This window comes from Oncorhynchus tshawytscha, linkage group LG06 (assembly GCF_018296145.1).
Source record: "Oncorhynchus tshawytscha isolate Ot180627B linkage group LG06, Otsh_v2.0, whole genome shotgun sequence".
Classification (NCBI taxonomy): Eukaryota; Metazoa; Chordata; class Actinopteri; order Salmoniformes; family Salmonidae; genus Oncorhynchus; species Oncorhynchus tshawytscha.
This window is the reverse complement of record NC_056434.1, coordinates 42,795,900-42,820,866: the sequence shown is the minus strand read 5'-3', so window position 1 is coordinate 42,820,866 and position 24,967 is coordinate 42,795,900. Positions and strand designations below refer to the sequence as shown.

Sequence of the window (24,967 nt, the reverse complement as noted above, 5' to 3'; positions counted from 1 at the left end):
CCAGGTAGGCTAGTTGAGAAGTTCTCCTTTGCAACTGCGACCTGGCCAAGATAAAGCATAGCAATTCAACACATACAACAACACAGAGTTACACATGGAATAAACAAAACATAGTCAATAATACAGTAGAACAAAAGAAAACAAAAAGTTTATATACAGTGAGTGCAAATGAGGTAAGATAAGGGAGTTAAGGCAATAAATAGGTCATGGTGATGAAGTAATTACAATATAGCAATTTAAACACTGGAATGGTAGATGTGCAGATGTGCAGATTAACAGGTGTGTCTTGTTAAAAGTTCATTTGTGGAATTTCTTTCCTTCATAATGTGTTTCAGCCAATCTGTTGTGTTGTGACAATGTAGGGTTGGTATGCAGAAGATAGCCCTATTTGGTAAATGACTAAGTCCATATTATGACAAGAACAGGTCAAATAAGCGACAGTGCATCATTACTTTAAGACATAAAGGTCAGTCAATCTTTCTTCAAGTGCAGTCACAAAAAACAGCTCAAATAAGTAAAGAGAAATGTTACTTTAAGACATGAAGGTCAGTCAATCCAGAACATTTAAAAAACTTGAACGTTTATTCAAATGCAGTCACAAAAACCATCAAGAGCTATGGTGAAACTGGCTCTCATGAGGAACCCACAGGAAAGGAAGAGAGGATAGAGGATAAGTTCATTAGAGTTAACTGCACCTCGGATTGCAGCCCAAATAAATGCTTCACAGAGTTCAAGTAATAGACACAGCTCAACATCAACTGTTCAGAGGAGACTACGTGAATCAGGCCTTCATGGTTGAATTGCTGCAAATAAACCACTACTAAAGGACACCAATAAGAAGAAGAGACTTGCTTGGGCCAAAACATACAAGCAATGGACATTAGACTGTTGGAAATCTGTTCTTTGGTCTAATGAGTTTGAGATTTTTAGTTCCAACCGCCGTGTCTTTGTGAGCTGCAGAGCAGGTGAACGGATGATCTTCGCATGTGTGGTTCCCAAAAGGAAGCATGGAGGAAGAGACGTGATGGTGTGTGGGTGCTTTGCTGGTGACACTGTCTGTGATTTATTTAGAATTCAAGCCACACTTTACCAGCATGGCTACTGCAGCGATACGCCATCCCATCTGATTTGCGCTTAGTAGGACTATCATTTGTTTTTCAACAGGACAATGACCCAACACACAACTCAAGGATGTGTAAGGGCTATTTGTCCAGAAAAGAGAGAGATGGAGTGCTGCATCAGATGACCTGGCCTCCACAATCACCCGACCTCAACCCAATTGAGATAGTTTGAGATGAGTTGGACAAAGCAGCCAACAAGTGCTCAGCATATGTGGGAACTCCTTCAAGACTGTTGGAAAAGCATTCCTCATGAAGCTGGTTGAGAGAATGCCAAGAATATGCAAAGCTGTCATCAAGGCAAACGGTAGCTACTTTGAAGAATCTCAAATCTCAAATATATTTTCATTAGTTAAACACTTTTTTGCTTACTACATGATTCTATATGTGTTATTTCATAGTTTTGATGTCTTCGCTATTATTATACAATGTAGAATATATTAAAAATAAAGAAAAACCCTTGAATGAGTACAGTTGAATTCGGAAGTTTACATACACTTAGGTTGGAGTCATTAAAACTCGTTTTTCAACCAAATTTCTTGTTAACATACTATAGTTTTGGCAAGTCAATTAGGACATCTACTTTGTGCATGACACAAGTAATTTTTCCAACTATTGTTAATACATAGATTATTTCACTTATAATTCACTGTGTCTTTAATTTCAGTGGGTCAGAAGTTTACATGCACTAAGTTGACTCTACCTTTAAACAGCTTGGAAAATTCCAGAAAATTATGTCATGACTATAGAAGCTTCTGATTGGCTAATTGACATCATTTGAGTCAATTGGAGGTGTACCTGTGAATGTATTTCAAGGCTTACCTTCAAACTCAGTGCCTCTTTGCTTGACATCATGGGAAAATCAAAAGAAATCAGCCAAGACCTCAGAAAGTCTGGTTCATCCTTGGGAGCAATTTCTAAACGCCTGAAGGTACCACGTTCATCTGTACAAACAATAGCACACAAGTATAAACACCATGTGACCACGCAGCCATCATACCTCTCAGGAAGGAGACGCATTCTGTCTCCTAGAGATGAACGTACTTCGGTGTGAAAAGTGCAAATCAATCCCAGAACAACAGCAAAGGACCTTGTGAAGATGCTGGAGGAAACAGGTACAAAAGTATCTATATACACAGTAAAATGAGTCCTATATCGACATAACCTGAAACCAGCAAGGAAGAAGCCACTGCTCCAAAACCGCCATAAAAAAGCCAGACTACGGTTTGCAACGGCACATGGGGACAAAGGTCATACTTTTTGGAGAAATGTCCTCTGGTCTGATGAAACAAAAATATAACTTTTTGGCCATAATGACCATTGTTATATTTGGAGAAAAAAGGGGGAAGCTTGCAAGCTGAAGAACATCATCCCAACCGTGAAGCACGGGGGTGGCAGCATCATGTTGTGGGGGTACTTTGCTGCAGGAGGGACTGGTGCACTTCACAATACAGACAGCATCATGAGGATGTAAAATTATGTGGATATATTGAAGCAACATCTCAAGACTTTTCTCAAGGGTCTTTCAAATGGACAATGACCCCAAGCATACTTCCAAAGATGTGGCAAAATGGCTTAAGAACAACAAAGTCAAGGTATTGGAGTGGCCACCACAAAGCCCTGATCTCAATCCTATAGAAACTTTGTAGGCAGAACTGAAAAAGTGTGTGCGAGCAAGAAGCTGCCTACAAACCTGACTCAGTTACACCAGCTCTGTCAGGAGGAATGGGCCAAAATTCACCCAACTTATTGTGGGAAGCTTGGGGAGCCTATCGAAATGTTTGACCCAAGTTAAACAATTTAAAGGCAATGCTACCAAATACTAACTGTGTATGTAAACTTCTGACCCACTGGAAATGTGATGAAAGAAATAAAAGCTGAAATAAATAATTCTCTCTACTATTATTCTGACATTTCACATTCTTAAAATAAAGTGGTGTTCCTAACTGACCTATGACAGGGAATTTTTACGAGGATTAAATGTCAGGAATTGTGAAAACTGAGTTTAAATGTATTTGGCTAATCTGTATGTAAACTTCCGACTTCAACTGTAGATGTGTCCAAACGTTTGACTGTTACTGTATATATATATATATATATATATTATATATATATATATATATATATATATATATATATATATATATATATATATATATGCATATTATAGTGTCTATAGACAGTGTCATGACTGTCCTGTGAGCTTTGCAGTGGATGACCGCTCTCCTTTGTGGGGAGGGTGGGGGGTTGACAGTTCACACCCTGTTGTAAATCAAGGATTAGAACTTTTAAGCTATCTCCCTCTCCAAATTCCCACAGGAATGTGCCTTTTTTCCACAGATGTTTCCCCGCCGAAACTAACACAGTTTAAAGCGAATACTGGGGAATGTTCAGAGGCGACCAAAAGAATAATAATGTCATTTCGGTTGTTATTTTGTCATTTCGGTTGTTATTTTGTGTTGTCATTCAAAATGTTATTAAGGAGATACTGTAACTTGAAAAGTGAATACACTATATGTACGAAGTCTCCATCCTTTACGTTGTGTATGAAATATGAAAAATTATTAAAGTGTTTTTTTTAAAGAGAGGGATGTGATCTTAGAAACTATAAGAGGAAATTGTTTCTATAACTTTGTACAAGTGAGTAGTCACCACCCCTTGAGTGAGGTCAGAGAGCGTTTGAGCCTCACGAACCGCCACTTTTGAATTAACTGCATAAAACGGTGGGTTAAGAATGAACATATCAGACCAGAGAGACGTTTTAGCTGCAAATCACGTCCAAAATGGTTTGAACTCTGAAATCTCAATACGAGGTAGAGACAATAACGTCAACTCCCGAACAATCACTGGTATGGCTGGATAGCTGTCCTAAGTAAAGTATCTAGAAAAGAGAATTTAAGTGGGACCATTCTACTACTCTTCAAACCAACGTATTCTACTACTCTCATCACAACTGAGAACCATCGACTACACTGGATAGCCTATCTTCAAGGTAACATCTTCCAGAGCGAGTGGAAGCAGTGTGAGCTCTGTAGTTCTGTTTAGGACTGCACGACAGTTCGTCGGATGCCGGGTGACAGCAGAGTGAGCTCTGTAGTTCTGTTCAGGACTGCACGACAGTTCGCCGGATGCCGGGTGGAAGCAGAGTGAGCTCTGTAGTTCTGTTTAGGACTGCACGACAGTTCGCCGGATGCCGGGTGGAAGCAGAGTGAGCTCTGTAGTTCTGTTCAGGACTGCACGACAGTTCGCCGGATGCCGGGTGACAGCAGAGTGAGCTCTGTAGTTCTGTTCAGGACTGCACGACAGTTCGCCGGATGCCGGGTGACAGCAGAGTGAGCTCTGTAGTTCTGTTCAGGACTGCACGACAGTTCGCCGGATGCCGGGTGACAGCAGAGTGAGCTCTGTAGTTCTGTTCAGGACTGCACGACAGTTCGCCGGATGCCGGGTGACAGCAGAGGAGAGCAACAGCAGAAGAGACTTTTTCCAACCTACACTATGAATGTTTAAATGATGTATTCAACATAGACAAGAAAAATACAATAGTTTGTGTGTTATTAGTTTAAGCACACTTTGTTTGTCTATCGATGTGACTAAGATGAAGATCAGATGAAATTTTAGGACTCATTTATGCAGAAATCCAGGTAATTCCAAAGGGTTCACATACTTTTTCTTGCCACTATATACACACACACACACACACACACACACACACACACACACACACACACGTGAAGTGAAGACATATCTGACCTTGATCAGGCAAGAGTTGGTGACCACATGTTTGGGGTCCACTATGTCCACCAGGGGCTCCTTCATGGCCACGTTACGGATGCAGGTCATGTCAAAGCCATACACGTTCTCCCACCCTGTGGAAACACAGCTCATTATGGAACACCTTTGTGGAAGAAGGGATATTAGATAAGTCCTCCCTAGAGAGGGAGGAATCCATTGTGTCTATCCGATATGGCACCCTAATCCCTATGTAGTTGACCAGGGCCCAAGGACTCTGGTCAAAAGTAGTGGACTAAACAGGGAATTGAGGGCCATTTCAGAAACAGACGTTGTATTCGTCCCTCTCTAGGTCGGATTTACAGTATTTCATTGCCCTTCTATAGGGTCGGGTAGACAGCTTCCTTAGACTCTGTTGCACTTTGCCGGCTAACCATCACTGCAGTGCAGTGCATGGCAGTAAACAGAGAGATTCTCCTTCTCTTCCCTAATATATTTTATCCTCAGGCTAACTGATCATAGATTATGCATGGCCACAGTACTTAAAGATGGACTGTCAAATGTTTGTATAATTTTAGATCCCGAAGTGCATCTTTAAGATAGGATAGTGTGTGTGTGTAAGCATCTCTATTGTGTCCCATTAAAGTGGAGCCACTTAAGTTTAACAATAGGAGGAGGAAGGAATAATGAGCAGGTCGCACCTCAGCTGTTGATGTGCATTCTCATGCCCTAAAACTGAAGTAGTCTAGTCCTTGGTCATATTCCTTAAGCATTAAACATAAGAAAATGGACTGAAACAGGGAGGCACTATCTGATTTTCTCCGATAAGAAATGCTAATTTCCATTTTCTGTTGCAAAATGTTTTGCAAAATGTTTCCTCCTCCTATGCCCTAATGAATACAGCCCTTATCTCATGAAGACAGAACATTATTTTAGAGCACTAAGTGATCCAGCATGCCATCCCTTCCCAAAAGGCATCTACAGTATAAGCATCTGTTTGTTGGAACCAGACTGGGACCAACGTGGACAATGTGCCCCAATCGTCTTCTATCTCTTCTCAAAGCTTTCCTTTCCCTAAAACATCCCTCTGCACACGCAGAGAGTGAAACAGCACTAGCTGGACTTCTCTTCAGTGCTCAGTCATGTGGCCTGGGTTTCTGTAAGCCTAAGGAGCTCTGTCTCATGGTGTGTAATTCCCTAGTTGTGGCGGTGTGTATGTGGAGTGGGTGTGTGTATTGCTTCTGCTTCTTGTCCTCTGTTCTGCTGCCATGGCTCTTGTCGCTGGTCTCTGTGCTGAAATGAAGACGAACAATTCCACCAAATCCTCCAGGAGAGCTTTAGTGTGGGCTAGCACAGAGATGGAGAGGTTTGTTGACCTATAATATCAGATCAATCACCACTTATGCCTTTGAAAAGTTCAAATGCACCAACACTAATGTGTGTGTGTGTATGTGTGTGTGTGTCTTTTTTTTTGCATGTGCTGCTATGGTTGTTCTACATTCACGGTCTATTAGTGAAGCAGAAACATAAGCCAGGTAAGATCCGCCCTGGGAATAGAGAGAGAGTTACGGGCAGCAGGACTTATGTGAGGGCCCAGGGCCAACTAAACATACACCAACACAAACACACTCACAGTGGATTTTGAAGTCCTTGTACTGCCTGTCCTCGATGGCCACCACATACAGTGCAGCACGGTCGGGAAACATCAGACCGCCGGGTTTCTGTGTAAAATATGGGGAGGGAAAAACACCCTGCAATCAATCCTGCACACAAGACATGTCATTTATCAGCTGTGCTGCATGTGAGAAGAACCAAACACCGAGCCAGGTTATGGTTTTCATCCCTGGTTAAGTCTACGAGGTTTGAGCGTTGTTCGTTCTGCTAGCATGTCTGGTTAATGCATGTGCACGCACACATATGTACACACACACACACACACACACACACACACACACACACACACACACAAACATGCCTACCAGCCACTTGTCCCTTGCAAAGATGACGGTATTGAGCATGGACTCGTAGAAGAGACAGTAGCCCATCCACTCTGAGATGATGATGTCAACCTTCTCCACTGGCAGCTCCACCTCCTCCACCTTGCCCCTGAAGATAGTAATAACTGCAAGACATACCATAACACACCATTACCATGGAGCCAATCATATTAGGTCTATGTGAAGAGTACATAGGAGGTCAACACCACAGCACAGAACACAATCACTTAAGCTCTGCTTCTAACTCAGTCGGGGTCTCAACTTACTTTCTTAAAGTGTTCTGAACAATTTGAGACCATTCTCAATGTCAAACCAGTTGGAGAACATTCCTAGAACATTACCAATTTCTATTTTATTTTAATCCAGAAAGTTGTGGGAAGGTTATATGCAAACTAAGCAAAGAACCACATGTTCTACCCAAGCTGTAAGAAACACGGTTCTCAGGAAATGATTTGCTAGCTGGGAAGATACATTCATACAGAAAGATTCTAATCATTAAGCACGTTTCCATCCACAGTTTTTATGCGTGTAAAGTTAGACTGTTCTTATAAAAATGTATTGAGTACTATTGGTCATAGTATGGATATAGTTAGCATGCCAAAAGTTTCCAGATGTCATACTAAATTCGCCAAATTTTGAAATATACAAGCAGTGGACACTATTGCTGTGCTTTTAGGGCCCATAATGCAATTCTTCAAGAAAATGATTTGAGATTTGAAGAAAGTCCAATGAGAGATGGTACAAATGTAAATACAAAATGTAAATATTAATTGCTTTAACTAATTATTACAAATGTTAAGAAAATGTTGAGCAATTAAATAAAAAAGTAATTACTTTTCAAATATATTATGTTACATGTTATGTTGGCTGATTATTTGTTAGCTACACTATTAGCCTTAAACTGCATAGCACATCATTACAGCAGATGCTTGTATGTACGTATATTAGCTAGCTCCCTAATGTTAGGTGGATACTAATACATCAAACTTGCGAGTATATGAACTATTACATAGTTGTGTGTGGTATGTCTGTCTCGAGCCACATACAGTGCATCGCGTGCCGATGAGCCATTTGGGGTTAAACATAGGAATGGACACAAATAATGAAATATCAAATACAGATGGAGGAAAACATTTATTGATTTGATTATTCATGTCATTCTTAGCTTAGCTAAGTGGTATAGTCGTGGTGCGTTCTCAATGGACATTGCTAATGAAGTCGTAAGATGTCTAGCTAGTAATTTCTTACGCTAACAAGCTAGCATAAATTGCATAGCAACAGCATCAACTTCCAGTAGATATGCGCTAGTACTCTCAACTGAAAGGACACTGTTCGTTTACAGTATACAAACATTAACGAATAGTATATAGTATGCAGTATATACTCATTAAGTACACTACCGTTCAAAAGTTTGGGGTCACTTTGAAATGTCTTTGTTTTTGAAAGAAAAGCAATTTTTTGGTCCATTAAAATAACATCAAATTGGTCAGAAATACAGTGTAGACATGTTGTAAATGACTATTATAGCTGGAAACGGCAGATTTTTTAATGGAATATCTACATAGGCGTACAGAGGCCCATTATCAGCAACCATCACTCCTGTGTTCCAATGGCACGTTGTGTTAGCTAATCCAAGTTTATAATTTTAAAAGGCTAATTGATCATTAGAAAACCCTTTTGCAATTATGTTAGCACAGCTGAAAACTGTTGTTCTGATTAAAGAAGCAATAAAACTGGCCTTCTTTAGACTAGTTGAATATCTGGAGCATCAGCATTTTTGGGTTTGATTACACGCTCAAAATGGCCAGAAACAAAGACCTTTCTTCTGAAACTCGTCAGTCTATACTTGTTCTGAGAAATGAAGGCTATTCCATGTGAAAAATTGCCAAGAAACTGAATATCTCGTACAACGCTGTGTATAACTCCCTTCACAGAACAGTGCAAACTGGCTTTAACCAGAATAGAAGTAGAGTGGGAGGCCCCGGTGCACAACTGAGCAAGAGGACAAGTACATTAGTGTCTAGTTTGAGAAACAGACGCGTCACAAGCCCTCAACTGGCAGCTTCAACATTAACAGTGAAGAGGCGACTCCAGGATGCTGGCCTTCTAGGCAGAGTTGCAAAGAAAACTAGCCAATAAAAAGAAAAGATTAAGATGGGCAAAAAAACACAGACACTGGACAGAGGAACTCTGCCTAGAAGTCCAGCATCCCGGAGTCGCCCCTTCACTGTTGACGTTGAGACTTGTGTTTTGTGGGTACTATTTAATGAAGCTGCCAGTAAGGGAAGGGAGAAGCCTCAGGAGGAAGCCAGGAAGGAGGAAGAGAAGGCCAAGGCCAGAAAAGCACAGCTGCAGCTTGAGTTCAAGGTAAGGGAAACTGCACAACAAATCATCTATATGAAAGACCGATTGACTGACTGACACTTTTTTGGTGTCATGACCCTTTTGTGCCATTTATCACACATCACATTCATGATTTTCTGCATTGTAGAATAATAGTGAAGACATCAAAACAACGAAATAACACATATGGAATCATGTAGTCACCAAAAAAGTGTTATATTTGAGATTCTTCAAAGTAGCCACCCTTTGCCTTGATGACAGCTTTGTACACTCTTGGCATTCTCTCAACCAGCATCATGAGGTAGTCACCTGGAATGCATTTAAATTAAGAGGTGTGCCTTGTTAAAAGTTCATTTGTGGAATTTCTTTCCTTCTTAATGCGTTTCAGCCAATCAGTTGTGTTGTGAAGAGGTAGGGTTGGTATGCAGAAGAAGATAGCCCTATTTGGTAAAAGACCAAGTCCATATTATGGCAAGAACAGCTCAAATAAGCAAAGAGAAATGGCAGTCCATCACTATTTTAAGACATGAAGGTCAGTGGGCCAGCAGGAACACCCATGTGAATTGCTCCTGCAGGGGGAGTTATACCGGTCTCTTCTAAACCCTAACCCTTAACCCTAAACCTTAACCCTAAACCTAACCCAACTCCATTTCAATGTAGGAAGTACACTGAAATTCCTATTCTGATTTTTTTCTCATTGTTGGCAATGAGGAAATTTAGAATTGATATTGCAATTTCAGTTTACTTCCTGAATTGGCTGAATTGAACCAACCATAACTCTAATCCAGGGTTTTCTAAACTCGGTCCTCGGGACCCCAGTGGGTGCCGTTTTTTTTTGTCCTAGCACTACACAGCTGATTCAAATAATCAACTAATCATTAAGCTTTGATCATTTGAATCAGCTGTGTAGGAAACTCTGCTCTAACCCTTTACCCGAAACCTTCTAATCATACCAGCTGACCCTTACCCTCTACCCCTAACCCTACACCCCAAATCATTCTAACACCGAGACAAACAACTCTAGCGCACTGTCCAAAATGTATCGCAACAGTTGACAAACAGCAAAAGAACCATCTGTCTTTTTTCACGTTTATCTGAAAGAATCCGTACAGTAAGTGTGCTTGTCCTTGCAAATGACATAAACTCAACCTTGTTAGCTCTGATCAAAGCAACGACTCTATCGTTCTCTCATGAAAGCCTCTTACTGAAATGCAAGCCTGTCTGTTTGAATACACACAGATCTATGCAGAGCTCATTTTCTTTTCTCTGGGATAATTAATTGATTGGACATGTATAGCGATTTTGAGACACCCAAACACTTTGCAAATTAAGGGGGAAGCACACCTCATCCACCTCCAATGTGTAGCACCAACTTGGGTGATGCATGGCAACCAATTTGCACCAGAAGGCTCACTACACATTATCTATCAGGTGAGGAGTGATATATGCCAATTAGGAATGAGGGGGATGATAATGTGGCCAGGTTGGGAATTTAGCCAGGACACCGGGGATGACACCCTTACTTTTACGATAAGCACCAGGGGATTTTTTGTGACCACAGAGAGTCGGGACACCTGTTTAACATCCCATCCGAAAGAGGGCACCCAACACAGGGCAATGTTCCCATCAATGCCTTGGGGTATTGGGATTGGAATTTCAACACCATTTACAGCAGCATCTGGTCTCCCATCCAGGGACTGACCAGGACCTACCCTACTTTGTTTCAGAGGCAAGCCATCCGTGGGATACAGGGTGGTATGCTGCTGGCATAGTCACCTGTTGAAGTACCCTGTGGTTAGGAAAGCTTTTTCGGGATTATCAAGTCCCCTTTTTGTTCAAGTTGGGCTGAAGTGCTCTTGGGTACGCTTGGACTTTCTCAGTGTATTTGATGTCTGGTAGAGACCAAAATTGTGTAATGCAATAATGGCAAGGAGTTTAGTGTATAATGGGAAACTAGGTGACCCTGGCTACAGCACAGAGATGAAACATCTCTATTCTCTTTACACAACAAGCTATTTCTGTCATTCAGATCAAATCAGACTTTTGGCTACAATGATGACTTGAAGACTGGGCTCTGAAGCAAAGCAAAACTCCTCTGAGACAAACAAAATGAAGTTCAAATATACTGCACCATATTGCATTGGGAATATTGTTTTAGCCGCAAACATTTACCTCTTCTTGAACTTTGATTTTTTTTTTCTCACATTTGAAGTCCTCTTTCCAGTCATTATGCGCCCTGTCTACACATACAGTAAGCACCACATTATAATGAATGATACTGCCACACTCGAAGGTGTTATGACTGGTTTCATAAAGATGTTATGAATGTCTTATGTATACCCCCTTTAGGTAAAGTGTTACCGATGTGTCACTCTATTATTGGGCCGTGACGCCATTTTGTCACATACGAACACAAAAGATCTCAGACACACTTTTAGTGGTGAGCGCTCATTACGTCATATACCATATTATGGTATCCCAGTGCCACATTTCCCTATGTAGAGCCAGCCCTTAGTGTTCTCATGTAAACCAGCTCAGCTGGAGGTTAAAGAAAATGAATCGCACTCTGGCAGAAATGAGTTGGCGACAATCGCTTTTGTCCTCCTAATGGAAGTTATTGAATACAGTTTCTCCAGGAAAGGAAGTAATTTGTCTGCATGAAATTAACACTTAGCCCCCCCCCCCAGGCTTGGTCCCAGTTTGCACTCTGTCCTTGGCTTGCCAAAAGCTTTCTAAAACACACTGGAGGTTACAAATGAGCTGGTCCACTCAATTACCCCATCCATATTTATTTAGATCTATTTTGCTGGTGCCACTTTGTTTATGCTGCTATTATTTTGTTAGGACTTAAATCTCAACTTGGCTAAGCTGTTAGCTGTTGGCTCTCCCCCCCCTTGGGTTTGAGCTGTGGGGGAGATATTTGTGGGCTATACTCGGCCTTGTCTCAGGATGGTAAGTTGGTGGTTGAAGATATCCCTCTAGTGGTGTGGGGGCTGTGCTTTGGCAAAGTGGGTGTGGTTATATCCTGCCTGTTTGCTCTGTCCGGGGGTATTGTCGGATGGGGCCATAGTGTCTCCCAACCCCTCCTGTCTCAGCCTCCAATATTGGGCTAGGGTCAGTCTGTTATCTGGAGTATTTCTCCTGTCTTATCCGGTGTCCTGTGTGAATTTAAGTATGTTCTCTCTAATTATTTTTCTCTCTTTCTTTCTTTCTTTCTTTCTTTCTTTCTTTCTTTCTTTCTTTCTTTCTTTCTTTCTCTCTTTCTGTCTCTCGGAGGACCTGAGCCCTACGACCATGCCTCAGGACTACCTGGCCTGATGACTCCTTGTTGTCCCCAGTCCACCTGGTTGTGCTGCTGCTCCATTTTCAACTGTTCTGCCTGCGGCTATGGAACCTTGACCTGTTCACCGGACGTGCTACCTGTCCCAGACCTGCTGTTTTCAACTCTCTAGAGACACCAGGAGTGGTAGAGATACTCTGAATGATCAGCTATGAAAAGCCAACTGACATTTACTCCTGTGGCGCTGACCTGTTGCACCCTCTATAACCACAGTGATTATTATTATTTGACCCTGCTGGTCATCTATGAACATTTGAACATCTTGGCCATGTTCTGTTATAGTCTCCACCTGGCACGGCCAGAAGAGGACTGGCCACCCCTCATAGCCTAGTTCCTCTCTAGGTTTCTTCCTAGGTTCTGGCCTTTCTAGGGAGTTTTCCAGCCACCGTGCTTCTACACCTACATTGCTTGCTGTTTGGGGTTTTAGGCTGGGTTTCTGTACAGCACTTTGTGACATCAGCTGACGTAAGAAGGGCTTTATAAATACATTTGATTTGATTTGATTTGATAGCTGAGTGACCATGAATGTGTTGTTGTTCCCCTATAAAATATGACCGTACTACAGATAAGTGAGAATAGAGGTTACCTTCATATTATGTTTTAAATCAACCTATTGCACACAACTTCCCATGTTCTTGGTGTATCCTCCCCTTTCAGACACTCTGCCACACATCCCTGTTGTACTGCATCTCTGAGGAGAATAGTGAATAGGCACAGTGAATAAGAAAGACCTTCAGCTCTTACCACTGTCCAGGTGGTTAGACTTGATGATTTTCTCAGAGTATTCCGATATACTGGAACATTCAATCTGGGGAAAAAGCCAAACATAAATAATTTCAAACATTTTGCCAGTAATACCAGTGATCACCAAAATAAAGATGCTTGAACTCATTACGGGAATGAAAAAGGCTTAAGTTATCACTGTGCATCACACGTAGAGCATGTTTGGATCATAATGGTGAAATATGCCACTCTCTAACTATGTCCAACCAGGTGGGGTCTGAGATGGTAGTTAGCATTGGGAGACCAGAACTTGAAGTGCTCTTTAGTAAAGTTAAAGAAACAAAGAATATAACAGTCTGTCCTTTCCTGTGCCCAGCTGTCAAAGCTGCGTACTTCAGGTAATGGGCCAAGTACAGGTTACTCACAAGTCGCCTGCCCGCAGTCCTACCAATGGAAGCAGGACCTGAAGAACCTCTCACCCACTCTCTCTCTCTCTCTCTCTCTCTCTCTCTCTCTTTCTCTTTCTCTCTTTAACACAGACACACTCACAAGGCACACTGACACAAACACACAAACACAGAGCACATTAGCACAGCTTGATCTCTGCCTGCATAAAAAAAGCAGCTCACCCCATGTCAGTGGTACTCTGCCGACCTGTCTGGATTTCACAATGGCCACAGTTTAGGGGCCCGAGGCACATAGACTGGAACCCCACCAGGAGCGCCCAACTGCGCCCACTGCACTTCCAATGTGCTTGATTTATTGAACTGACAAAAATTTTGTTTTTATACAATAAAGAAGTTTTTATATAATAAAGGCTCTCCTCTATCAACTTTAGAGAATTCAATTGAAAGCCTTCACATGAATAAAGCAGGGACACAGTCATGCCGTGCACACTGGGTCCGCGGTCAAACGACCAGCCCTCATCACTGTCAAACGCTCCCTAAAACACTTCAGCAAGCAGGCCTTTCTAATCGACCTGGCCCAGGTATCCGGGATGGATATTGACCTCATTCCATCACTAGAGGATGCCTGGTTATTGTTTAAAAGTGTTTTCCTCACCATCTTAAATAAGCATGCTCCGTTCAAAAAATGTAGAACCAGGAACAGATCTGGTCTGGTTCACTCCAGACCTGACTGCCCTTGACCAGCAGAAAAACATTCTGTGGCATACTGCATTAGCATCAAATAGCCCCCGCGATATTCAACTTTTCAGGGAAGTTAGGAACAAATATACACAGGCAGTTAGGGAAGCAAAGGCTAGCTTTTTCAAACAGAAATTTGCATCCTGTAGCACTAACTCTAAAAAGTTCTGGGACACTCTAAAATCCATGGAGAATAAGAGCACCTCCTCCCAGCTGGCCACTGCACTGAGACTAGGAAACACTGTCACCACTGATAAATCCACGATAATTGAAAATTTCAATAAGCATTTTTCTACGGCTGCCCATGCTTTCCACCTGGCTACCCCTACCCCGGTCAACAGCCCAGCACCCCCCACAGCAACTTGCCCAAGCCTCCCCCATTTCTCCTTCACCCAAATCCAGATAGTTGATGTTCTGAAAGAGCTACAAAATCTGGACACCTACAAATCAGCTGGGCTAGACAATCTGGACCCTATCTTTCTAAAATGATCCGGCAAAATTGTTGCAACCCCTATTACTAGTCTGTTCAACCTCTCTTTCATATCGTCTGAGATCCCCAAAGATTGGAAAGCTGCCGCCGTCATCCCCCTCTTCAAAGGGGGAGGCACTCTAGACCCAAACTGCTACAGACCTATATCTATCCTACCCTGCCTTTCTAAGGTCTTCGAAAGCCAAGTTAACAAACAGATCACTGACCATATCGAATCCCACCGTACATTCTCCGCTATGCAATCTGGTTTTCGAGCTGGTCATGGGTGCACCTCAGCCACGCCCAAGGTCCTGAAAGATATCATAACAGCCATCGATAAGAGACAATACTGTGCAGCTGTATTCATCGACCTGGCCAAGGATTTAAACTGAAAATCACCACATTTTTATTGGCAGACTCAATAGCCTTGGTTTCTCAAATGATTGCCTCGCCTGGTTCACCAACTACGTCTCAGATAGAGTTCAGTGAGTCAAGGGCCTGTTGTCCGGACCTCTGGCAGTCTCTATGGGGGTGCCAACCCAATTCTCGGGCCGACTCTTTTCTCTGTATCAATGGATGTCACTCTTGCTGCTGGTGATTCTCTGATCCACCTCTACGCAGATGACACCATTCTGTATACTTCTGGCCCCTCTTTGGACACTGTGTTAACTAACCTCCAGACGAGCTTCAATGCCATACAACTCTCCTTCCGTGGCTTCCAACTGCTCTTAAATGCAAGTAAAACTAAATGCATGCTCTTCAACCGATCGCTGCCCACACCTGCCCGCCCGTCCAGCATCACTACTCTGGACGGTTCTGACTTAGAATATGTGGACAACTACAAATACCTAGGTGTCTGGTTAGACTGTAAACTCTCCTTCCAGACTCACATTAAGCATCTCCAATCCAAAATTCAATCTAGAATCGGCCTCCTATTTCGCAACAAAGCATCCTTTACTCATGCTGCCAAACATACCCTCGTAAAACTGACTATCCATTTACAAAATGACACAGCTCACTGGTCACCATAGCATCACCCACCCGTAGCACACACTCCAGCATGTATATTTCACTGGTCACCCCCAAAGCCAATTCCTCCTTTGGCCGCCTTTCCTTCCAGTTCTATGCTGCCAATGACTGGAACGAACTGCAAAAATCACTGAAGCTGGAGACTCATATCTCCCTCGATAACTTTAAGCGCCAGCTGTCAGAGCAGCTGTACATAGCCCATCTGTAAATAGCCATCTAACTACCTCATCCCCATACTGTTACTTATTATATTTATTTTGCTCCTTTGCACCCCATTATCTCTACTTGCACATCTATCACTCCAATGTTTAATTTCCATATTGTAATTATTTCGCCACTGTGGCCTATTTATTGCCTTACCTCCCTTATCCTACCTCATTTGCACACACTGTATATAGTCTTTTTCTATTGTATTATTGACTGTATGTTTGTTTATTCCATGTGTAACTCTGTGTTGTTGTTTGTGACACACTGCTTTGCTTTACCTTTTCTCAATTATGAATTCAATGTCATTGAGAAAACAGAAAGTTGTTAATGTACTTTCTGCAAACATCCTTTCTGAATTTAAAAGTGATCCAAGAAGTAATCATCTTGTTTTTCAAAGTATCTCTAATCTGATTACAATATTTTTGCTGGTAATGTAATTTATTACAGTTTTTTTGTAACCAGTTTACGTGTAATCGAATACATGTAATCAGTTACTCCCCAACCCTGCAAGTATCTCTGAGCTGTACGAGGTGATTCATGCTCTACACCACCCATTTATTCTCTGGAAAACAGAGAGGACAGGGTGAAGCTGGCTAATGCTGGAGCCCTTGGTAATGCCGGGGTAGTAGGACCCAGCTGTGGCCTGCCTTCTCTTTGCATTGCTGTTCTGGAGCTGTCAACCTGGGCACAGCTGGACCTCTACAGCCCATTAGTAGCAGTGCCCATGGTAATCAGTCAGCTGCCAGCCTGCCACCACTGGCCACACACATCTGTTCCCCCAGGCCTGGCCTGCTGTAAAATGGCATGTAGAGGAGAAAATGTCATCGATAATGTGTAGCCTGTGAGTGTGTGTGTATGCGCGTGTGTGTGTCAGCTCACACTAATTGGCACTGATTTCTCCCTTTGCTCGAAGACAGTGACAGATCCAGAACCTACCTTCAGTGCCATGCCTGAGTGGGCGCTCTCACCCACAGAGATCTGAATGTCCCTCACATTGCCTCCCAGCTCCCAATGATGCCAGAAGGCATCAAACTGTCTCTCACCCACAGGCAGTCACACAGCTCCTCCTCCCTGGAGACAGTCTCCAATTGTCACATAGCTACCTCTAAGGAATCAATTCCACAAGGTTGGCTTAAAGGCAGGCACATATCTGCATACAGACTGTTCAACTAAGTGTTGCACAGTATCGGTATTTGAAGAACAGTAATTTGACCAGATGATCCACACACACACACACACACACACACACACACACACACACACACACACACACACACACACACACACACACACACACACACACACACACCCTCAGAACAGCCTCAATTCATCAGGTGCATGTACTCTGGTGTCAAAAACGTTCCAATGCGTTCCACTGACTCCAATGCTTCCCACAGTGGTGTCAAGTTGGCTGGATGTCCTTTGGGAAGTGGACCATTCCTGACATACAAGGCATTGCAGTTCTTGACAGCAGAGTTGGAGTTCTTGACCCACCAAACCGGTGCGCCTGGCACCTATTACCATACCCAGTTCAGAGGTACTCAAATCTCTTGTCTTGCCCATTCACCCTCTGAATGGCACAAATACACAATGCATGTCTCAATTGTCTCAGGGGTTTAAAATTGTCATTAACTTGTCTTCTCCCCATCTACACTGATTGAAGTGGATTCAAGGTGAAGGTGAGAAGGGATGATAACTATATCGACCAAATTTTCACATTTGTGCTTTGTCATCAGAAATGATTGCTTCTGGTACCTTCATGTGTGTTCCACATTTGTTGTGTTACAGCCTGAATTCAAAATGGATTAAATATTTAAAGAATTCTCACCCATCTACACACAATCCCCCATAATGACAAAGTGAAAACATGTTTTTAAAATTATTTGCAATTTTATAGAAAATGAAATACAGAAACATCTCATTTATATAAGTATTCACACCCCTGAGTCAATACATGTTATAATAACTTTTGGCAGTCTTTTGGCAGCTCTCTCTAAGAGCTTTGCACACCTGGATTGTACAATATTTGCACACTATTCTTTAAAATATTCTTCAAACTCTGTCAAGTTGGTTACTGATCATTGCTAGACAGCCATTAGATTTTGCCATAGATTTTCAAACCGATTAAAGTCAAAACTGTAACAAGGCCACTCAGGAATATTCAATGTCATCTTGCTAAGCAACTCCAGTGCATATTTGGCTTTGTGTTTAAAGTTATTTTACTGTGGAAATGTGAATTTATCTCCCAGTATCTGTTGGGAAGCAGACTGAACCATGTTTTCTTCTAGGGTTTTGCCTGTGCTTAGCTCTATTTCATTTATTTTTATCTCAAAAACTCCCTAGTCCTTGCCGATAACAAGCACCATAACATGATTGGGAGCTGAATTTATTTAGACTTGCCATAACAAAGGGATTGAATGGGTATTGACTTATTTTTTTTGCAAAAATGTCTAAAAACATAATTCCACTTTGACATTACGGGGTATTGTGTGCAGGCCAGCGACACAAAATCTCAATTGAATAAAATGTCAATTCTGGCTGTTACACAACAAAATGTGGAAAAAGTCAAGGGGTGTGAATACTTTCTTAAGGCACTGTACTTTCTGTAGGTACTATTTTTAAGACATTTGCAAACATTTCTAAAAACCTGTTTGCGTTTTGTCATTATGTGGTGTTGCGTGTATATTGCTGAGGATTTTTTCCCCATGTAATCCATTTCAGAATAAGGCTGTAACATAACAACATGTGGAAAAAGTCAAGGGGTCTGAATACTTTCCGAAGGCACTGTAGGTCTAAAAATGCCAATTGTCATTATTTTCAAAAAATATCACCTGTGATACAAATGTGAAAAGCATGTCAAACACCCTTCCTCCCAATGACATTTTTTTGTGATTATTGCCAGAACAATAAATATATACATGCACGCACACGCATGCGCACACGCACAGACACAGTTACACAAACTGACAAAAAATCCTGTCCAAGACCAATGTACTAAATGAGAACCACAGGGGTGTCAACAAGCTACTGGCCCAAATCCAGCATGCATTTTCAGATTTGCCTAGAGTGGAAATTACTTCTGCTCCACAATGCACAACTCAGCATCTGAGAGCTCTAAAATAGAGAGAGCTTATCCAGACAACCTGCCTGACAAGCAGACAGCAAATAACCACCTGAGGTAAACCAAGTCTGCACCGTGGCAAACTCATACATTCATAAACAAATATATGTACATATGTATAGTATACATGTAAAGATACAAGTACACAGACACACACTCGCACGCACGCACACACACTCACGCGACGCACGCACGCACACGGTCTGGGGAGAGCAAGCGGCTTGTCAGGCTAGGCTTCACAGCATTTCCTGACGCTGTCGGTTATGATGGTTTTGCCTGATAACATTCTAGTCCGAGGCCAGACAGGGGGCCAGACAGGGAGCAAGGAGTGAGACAGCTTCTCGTACCCCGTACACGTGCTTGGCTCCCGCCTTGGCTGCAAACATGGACAGGATGCCGGTCCCGCTGCCGACGTCAAGGACGATCTTGTCCTTGAAGGCGTGCTTGTTGTGGTACATGGCGTTTCTGTAGGTCAGCGTCCTCACTTCGTCTTTCAGCATCTCCTGTTCAGTGACAAATGATTGGTGTCAGGGTGAGAGATGTCAAAACCACTTCTAACAGTGTATCCAGGTGAAAAACAAGGTGTTTTCAATCAAAGCCATATTAACTTCCCTGACAATATGAACGTAGACTGAGTGTAGTGTGAGTGGATGAAATACAGTATATTAAACATGAATCCGCCAGTCACTGTAATCCCACCGTTCCATTTCAGACACACTAGTCCACATTGAAAAACAGTGGGGGGTTACTGCATATCTCTCTTAAGTCAATTCAACCATTCTCTGTCTGTCAGGAACATTCACAGAGCAGAAAGTATAAAAAACAATCTGACCTTGTGAATTCAAAAAATGGCACAGAACAAACCCCATCTCACAGGTCTTACTTGAAATATGCTCTCTACCCTTCTGACACCCTCCTCCCATATACCCTGGAACAGTTGGACGTCTCTGGGGAGGAGCTGCATTTCTGTGTAGTGTTAGGCTGGTTGGCTGGTCTTTAGTGGAACTAGCTGGAACACAGTACATCTCTGGGGAGGAGCTGCAGTTCTGTGAAGTGTTAGGCTGGTTGGCTGGTCTTTAGTGGAACTAGCTGGAACACAATACATCTCTAGGGAGGAGCTGCAGTTGTGTGAAGTGTTAGGCTGGTTGGCTGGTCTTTAGTGGAACTAGCTGGAACACAGTACATCTCTAGGGAGGAGCTGCAGTTCTGTGAAGTGGTCTAATGTGGGCTGGCCTTTAGTGGAACTAACTTTACATAGAGTCATGTAAGAACACAGTTGGTAAGAACTGAGAATATATTTACAAAGCATCTTAAAGTAGAATAATAATAATAATAATAATGATACTAATAATAATTATACTAATAATAATGATACTGATAATAATAATAATGATACTACTACTAATAATAATAATGATACTAATAATAATAATAATAATAATAATAATAATGATTATACTAATAATAATAAGAATAATAAGAATGATACTAATAATAACAATGACACTAATAATAATTAGAATGATACTACTACTACTAATAATAATAATACTAAAATAATGATACTAATAATACTACTACTACTAATAATAATAATAATTATTATTATTATTATTATAATGATACTACTACTACTAATAATAATAATAATAATAATAATGATACTAATAACAATAATACTACTACTAATAATAATAATAATTATAATGATACTACTACTACTACTAATAATAATAATGATACTAATACTAATACTACTACTAATAATAATAATATTAATGGTAGTAATAATACAACTAATTATAATAATAATATTAATGACAATAATGATAATAATAATGACCATAATAATAATGATAATAATAATAATAATGATTATACTACTACTACTAATAATAATGATACTACTACTACTAATAATAATGATACTAATAATACTAATAATAATAAAAACGAATGATACTAATAATAATAATGATGGTACTACTAATAATAATAATATACTAATAATACTAATAATAGTAATAATACTAATAATAATAATAAGAATGATAATAATAAGAATAAGAATAAGAATGATACTAATAATAATAATAATAATAATAATACTAATGATACTAATAATTCTAATAATAATACAAATAATAATAATAAAAAAATAATAACAATGATACGAATAATACTACTACTCCTAATAATAATAATAATGATACTACTGCTACTACTACTACTACTAATAATAATGATAATGATACTAAGAATACTAATACCTACAATAATAATAATGATAATAATGATACTAATAATAATGATACTAATAATAATAATAATAAAAAATAGTATGAGGGCTCATCTAAAATCAAGACCCCCCGTCTAATCTTATGCTGATCCTAGATCAGCATTACTACTTTAAGTTTGAGAAGCTTCATGCATACAGCCCCTGGGCAGCCCTACCTCATGGATTCCAAAATGGGCGTAGGAGTCGAAGTAGTAGTCCCTGGAGGTCATCTCCTCAGGGTTGAGGAACTTGGCCATCTTCCCCCGGCCAGGGCAGCTAGGCAGGGAGGCAGCGTGGGGAGTATGGGGCGGCCGCGGGACATGGTGGACAGAGGGCACAGGCTTGGGCAGCGAGGTGGGCTGCACGCGCTGAGATTGGATGATGCGGATTGGCTGTGGCTGCTGCTGTTGCTAAGGGTTTTTAAAGAATGGTAACACACAATAAAGACATCATGGGACCGGAGCAGATTTCTAAAAGTCAGGTCTTCTACAGAGAAACAGTGGGTGAAGGACATACTGTATGATGATAAAACTGTAAAACCCAATGAATTGATTTCGTGTTAGCACAACACTCTGCATTCTCCTCCCAATCTGCGGGAAGAACAGATCTTGCAGCAGTTTATATTCTTTGCTATTTTCCTATCTCATTTGTTCTTTCAACAGTCATTGGCTTTCCCATGGAGCACCAGAGGTGAGTGGACCAAGCGTATTTGTCTAGAGACAACACTAACAGTATTGACAGGATGTATGTCTGTCAGTCTGTCTGAGAAAAGCAGAAGATGCAGAATTCTACACAGAAGGTGTGCCTGTAAAACTCTCATTGTCACCTGTAATGCCTGCTGGGAGTGTACAGACAGAAGCCTGTCTGATCAGCCCATAGCTCAGCGGAAGAAAAAGGATCCAGGATTTCCTTCCCTTCCAGACATATTATCAAGAGAGGAAAAAGGGGAAAAACTCATTTGAGCATTCAACTCAACCCATGTCATTTTCTGTTCACTGGTGCACATATATCTTAAGATTTAGATTTCACTCTCATGGCTATCAGTGATATTGATCTGGCCTTGTTAAAGATAGTCAGTCCTTCTCCTCAGTCTTGTGCTCGGCAGCCACTCTGACTGTGCAGCTTTGTCTTTGTCCTTGTTTTGCTGAGTAATGGGGATAGTCTGTCAACAGGGGGTGGAGCAACAGGCAGCTCCAACCACTGGCTCCATTCACACAGAATATCCTGTTCTAGTCACATACTGGGTAAGCAGAAAGATACATGGCAACAAACATTACTTTCACTGATGGACAAACAGGATGGGCAAAAACAGACAGAGACAAGAAAAAAAAGTATATCAAAACTATATGGGTACCACAGTAATCTTTTTTTCACCACCTATCTTCTGTTCCTCAAACTTTTACTCTCAAGCATAGAATGCTACAATTCTCATGTTAACTACATCTAAAGTAAACTCCCTGCTCTGCTGATGATAATGTTTCTCCTCTCTCTGCTCATGCAGGGAGTAATAAAGGCCTAGTGCAGTAATTTGGTGGAATGTTTAATATGTATATAAATTCGTTTTTTATTGTGATTTATCAGGGGGTGCTGCAGCACCCTCAGCACCCCTACACACCGCGGCGTTTCGCCGGATGGTCCACTCAGGGAGCAAGCCAAAATAGCCGTTCCAGTTTGAGGTTGCTACAGGACCAAGGACAGCGCACGAGCTATAAACGCGGGCTTGCGCCTTAAATCACGTTTCTCTGAATATTGACCTGTGACTGACCGAGTGCAACCTTTCTCTGGATTACCAACACGCCAAAATAATTAGTGGCAGACACGAGTAGGATATCATTAGGGTAGCTCCTATTAAACAGAGTGTCACACGAATCAATTACGTTTATGGAACTCAACTAATGGTCAATGAACAGTTTGTAGTCACTGTATGCTTAGGATGAAAATATTGTATGAGTGGAGCGTGCCAATTGGTATAGACATTTTACAGGGCATAGTCTATGTTGCACAAAAGTGGACCCAAACACATATATTGCAGAGGTACCAGCATGCACTTGTGCGCGATGTGCTTTCCATGCTTGAAATGAGAAATGAACCTGACAGTAACAGCGCAGTAGATAGACTATTCATCACTCACGTTGTTGTGTGGCTTTGCCTATGAATTAATCGAAGATTGCACACCTACCTCAGTGCTCTCAGACTCCGCCATTTCCCCCCTGAGCAGCATACAGCGGGAGGAGTGTTTAATTCCCATAAAAGACCAGAAGATTTGGTCTCGATAGGATGAAATGATTATTTTTTAAAGGGTTTAGTCGGAGTTATTTTTGTCCACACTTTTCCTCAACTTGTAATTTACAGACACAATTGCTGTGAAAATTATATTTCAAAGACAAAAAACGACATAAAGTCACAGGAGTAGCGACCTCTATTAGCAGATAAAAGTGTTCTGGATTCCATTGTGCAAAAGTTATATGTCTCCCATGTCGCTTTTTAGGAGATTTTCCGGAAACCTCTCATCACTTTGTAACCCTTGAGGAAAATGAATAAGGTAAACGGCGTTCCATGTTCTCCAGCGATGTAGGCTACTCTAGATCAGGTGCAACGCACACTATCAGATCACATTTAGGAGCAAGTTGTTAATTTATGGTCGGAACATTGGTGTCTAAAAATAGAGACCCATGTCCCTATTGCTGTGATGTCTTGGAGAAAAGCAGGCAACATGTTATTTCCTTAAAGCTTTGGGTTGTCTCACTCTTGATCACTCCTTACAGACGCTCATGCCATTTTATTTTCCACGAGATTATACTGCAAGCATTGCCTATTTAAGCCTATGAATAACGCAATAACTACTGTAGAAGAGTCCATTTCAGCGCAGGCAGCTCCAAAACATAGAAGGGCTCACGCTTTGCTTGATCTAATTTCCACTTTGTCGAATTGCTGGGCAGCCTCATATGGAAAGTTCAACTTTACTCTCAGCTTGAATGTGAAGATATGACAGGATGCTCAAAGCCTTGCTACTTGAAACAGAAGGCACCACCACCTCAGTGCGCATGTGAAATCAGTGCATGCTGCTTGCAGGTTTGGTTTTTCACCTTCTCAGCTGATCCTGTCCTTTGAGATGAGTTCAAACCCCTCAGAGAGAGGATAGGTGTCTAGTCAGTGAGGTTCTCCTGCTCCCTCTCCCTCCCCACAACTGAGATTAAAAGAGACAGCATCCCTAAACCCCCCCTCCCCTGCTTGGCAAAATGATTGTGCAGACAAGTAAGGGATGACAATTTTAGCTTGCCCTCTTCAATTTTTTATTTAGCTACTTCTTTCATTTTTATTCAGCTATTCCATTCCTTTGCAAGTATATATTGTGGTGCTGCTCACGACTGAGCTTTCCTGGGTTTTTTGGTGTGCAATTTGACTGAGTAAAAGCTGTTTCTTTTCAGGCAATACCTACCTCTGCCACCAAAACCACTCACGGCCCCT

The 24,967-nt window shown here is 41.4% G+C and overlaps 1 protein-coding gene across 1 annotated transcript in view; it reads right to left on the bottom strand.

The window, feature by feature from the left end:
* LOC112252566 (protein arginine N-methyltransferase 8-B) overlaps nucleotides 1–24,676 on the bottom strand; it is a 39,258-nt gene extending 14,582 nt beyond the window's left edge. The window contains exons 1-7 of the mRNA XM_042323282.1: nucleotides 23,679–24,676; nucleotides 21,676–21,909; nucleotides 19,569–19,724; nucleotides 13,272–13,335; nucleotides 6,827–6,969; nucleotides 6,481–6,568; nucleotides 4,869–4,984 (exon numbers count right to left, since the gene is read on the bottom strand). Coding sequence (XP_042179216.1) covers nucleotides 4,869–4,984; nucleotides 6,481–6,568; nucleotides 6,827–6,969; nucleotides 13,272–13,335; nucleotides 19,569–19,724; nucleotides 21,676–21,909; nucleotides 23,679–23,747 — 870 coding nt within the window. The 5' untranslated portion in view covers nucleotides 23,748–24,676. The remainder of the gene's footprint in view (nucleotides 1–4,868; nucleotides 4,985–6,480; nucleotides 6,569–6,826; nucleotides 6,970–13,271; nucleotides 13,336–19,568; nucleotides 19,725–21,675; nucleotides 21,910–23,678) is intronic.
* Between the last annotated feature and the right edge of the window lie 291 nt (nucleotides 24,677–24,967).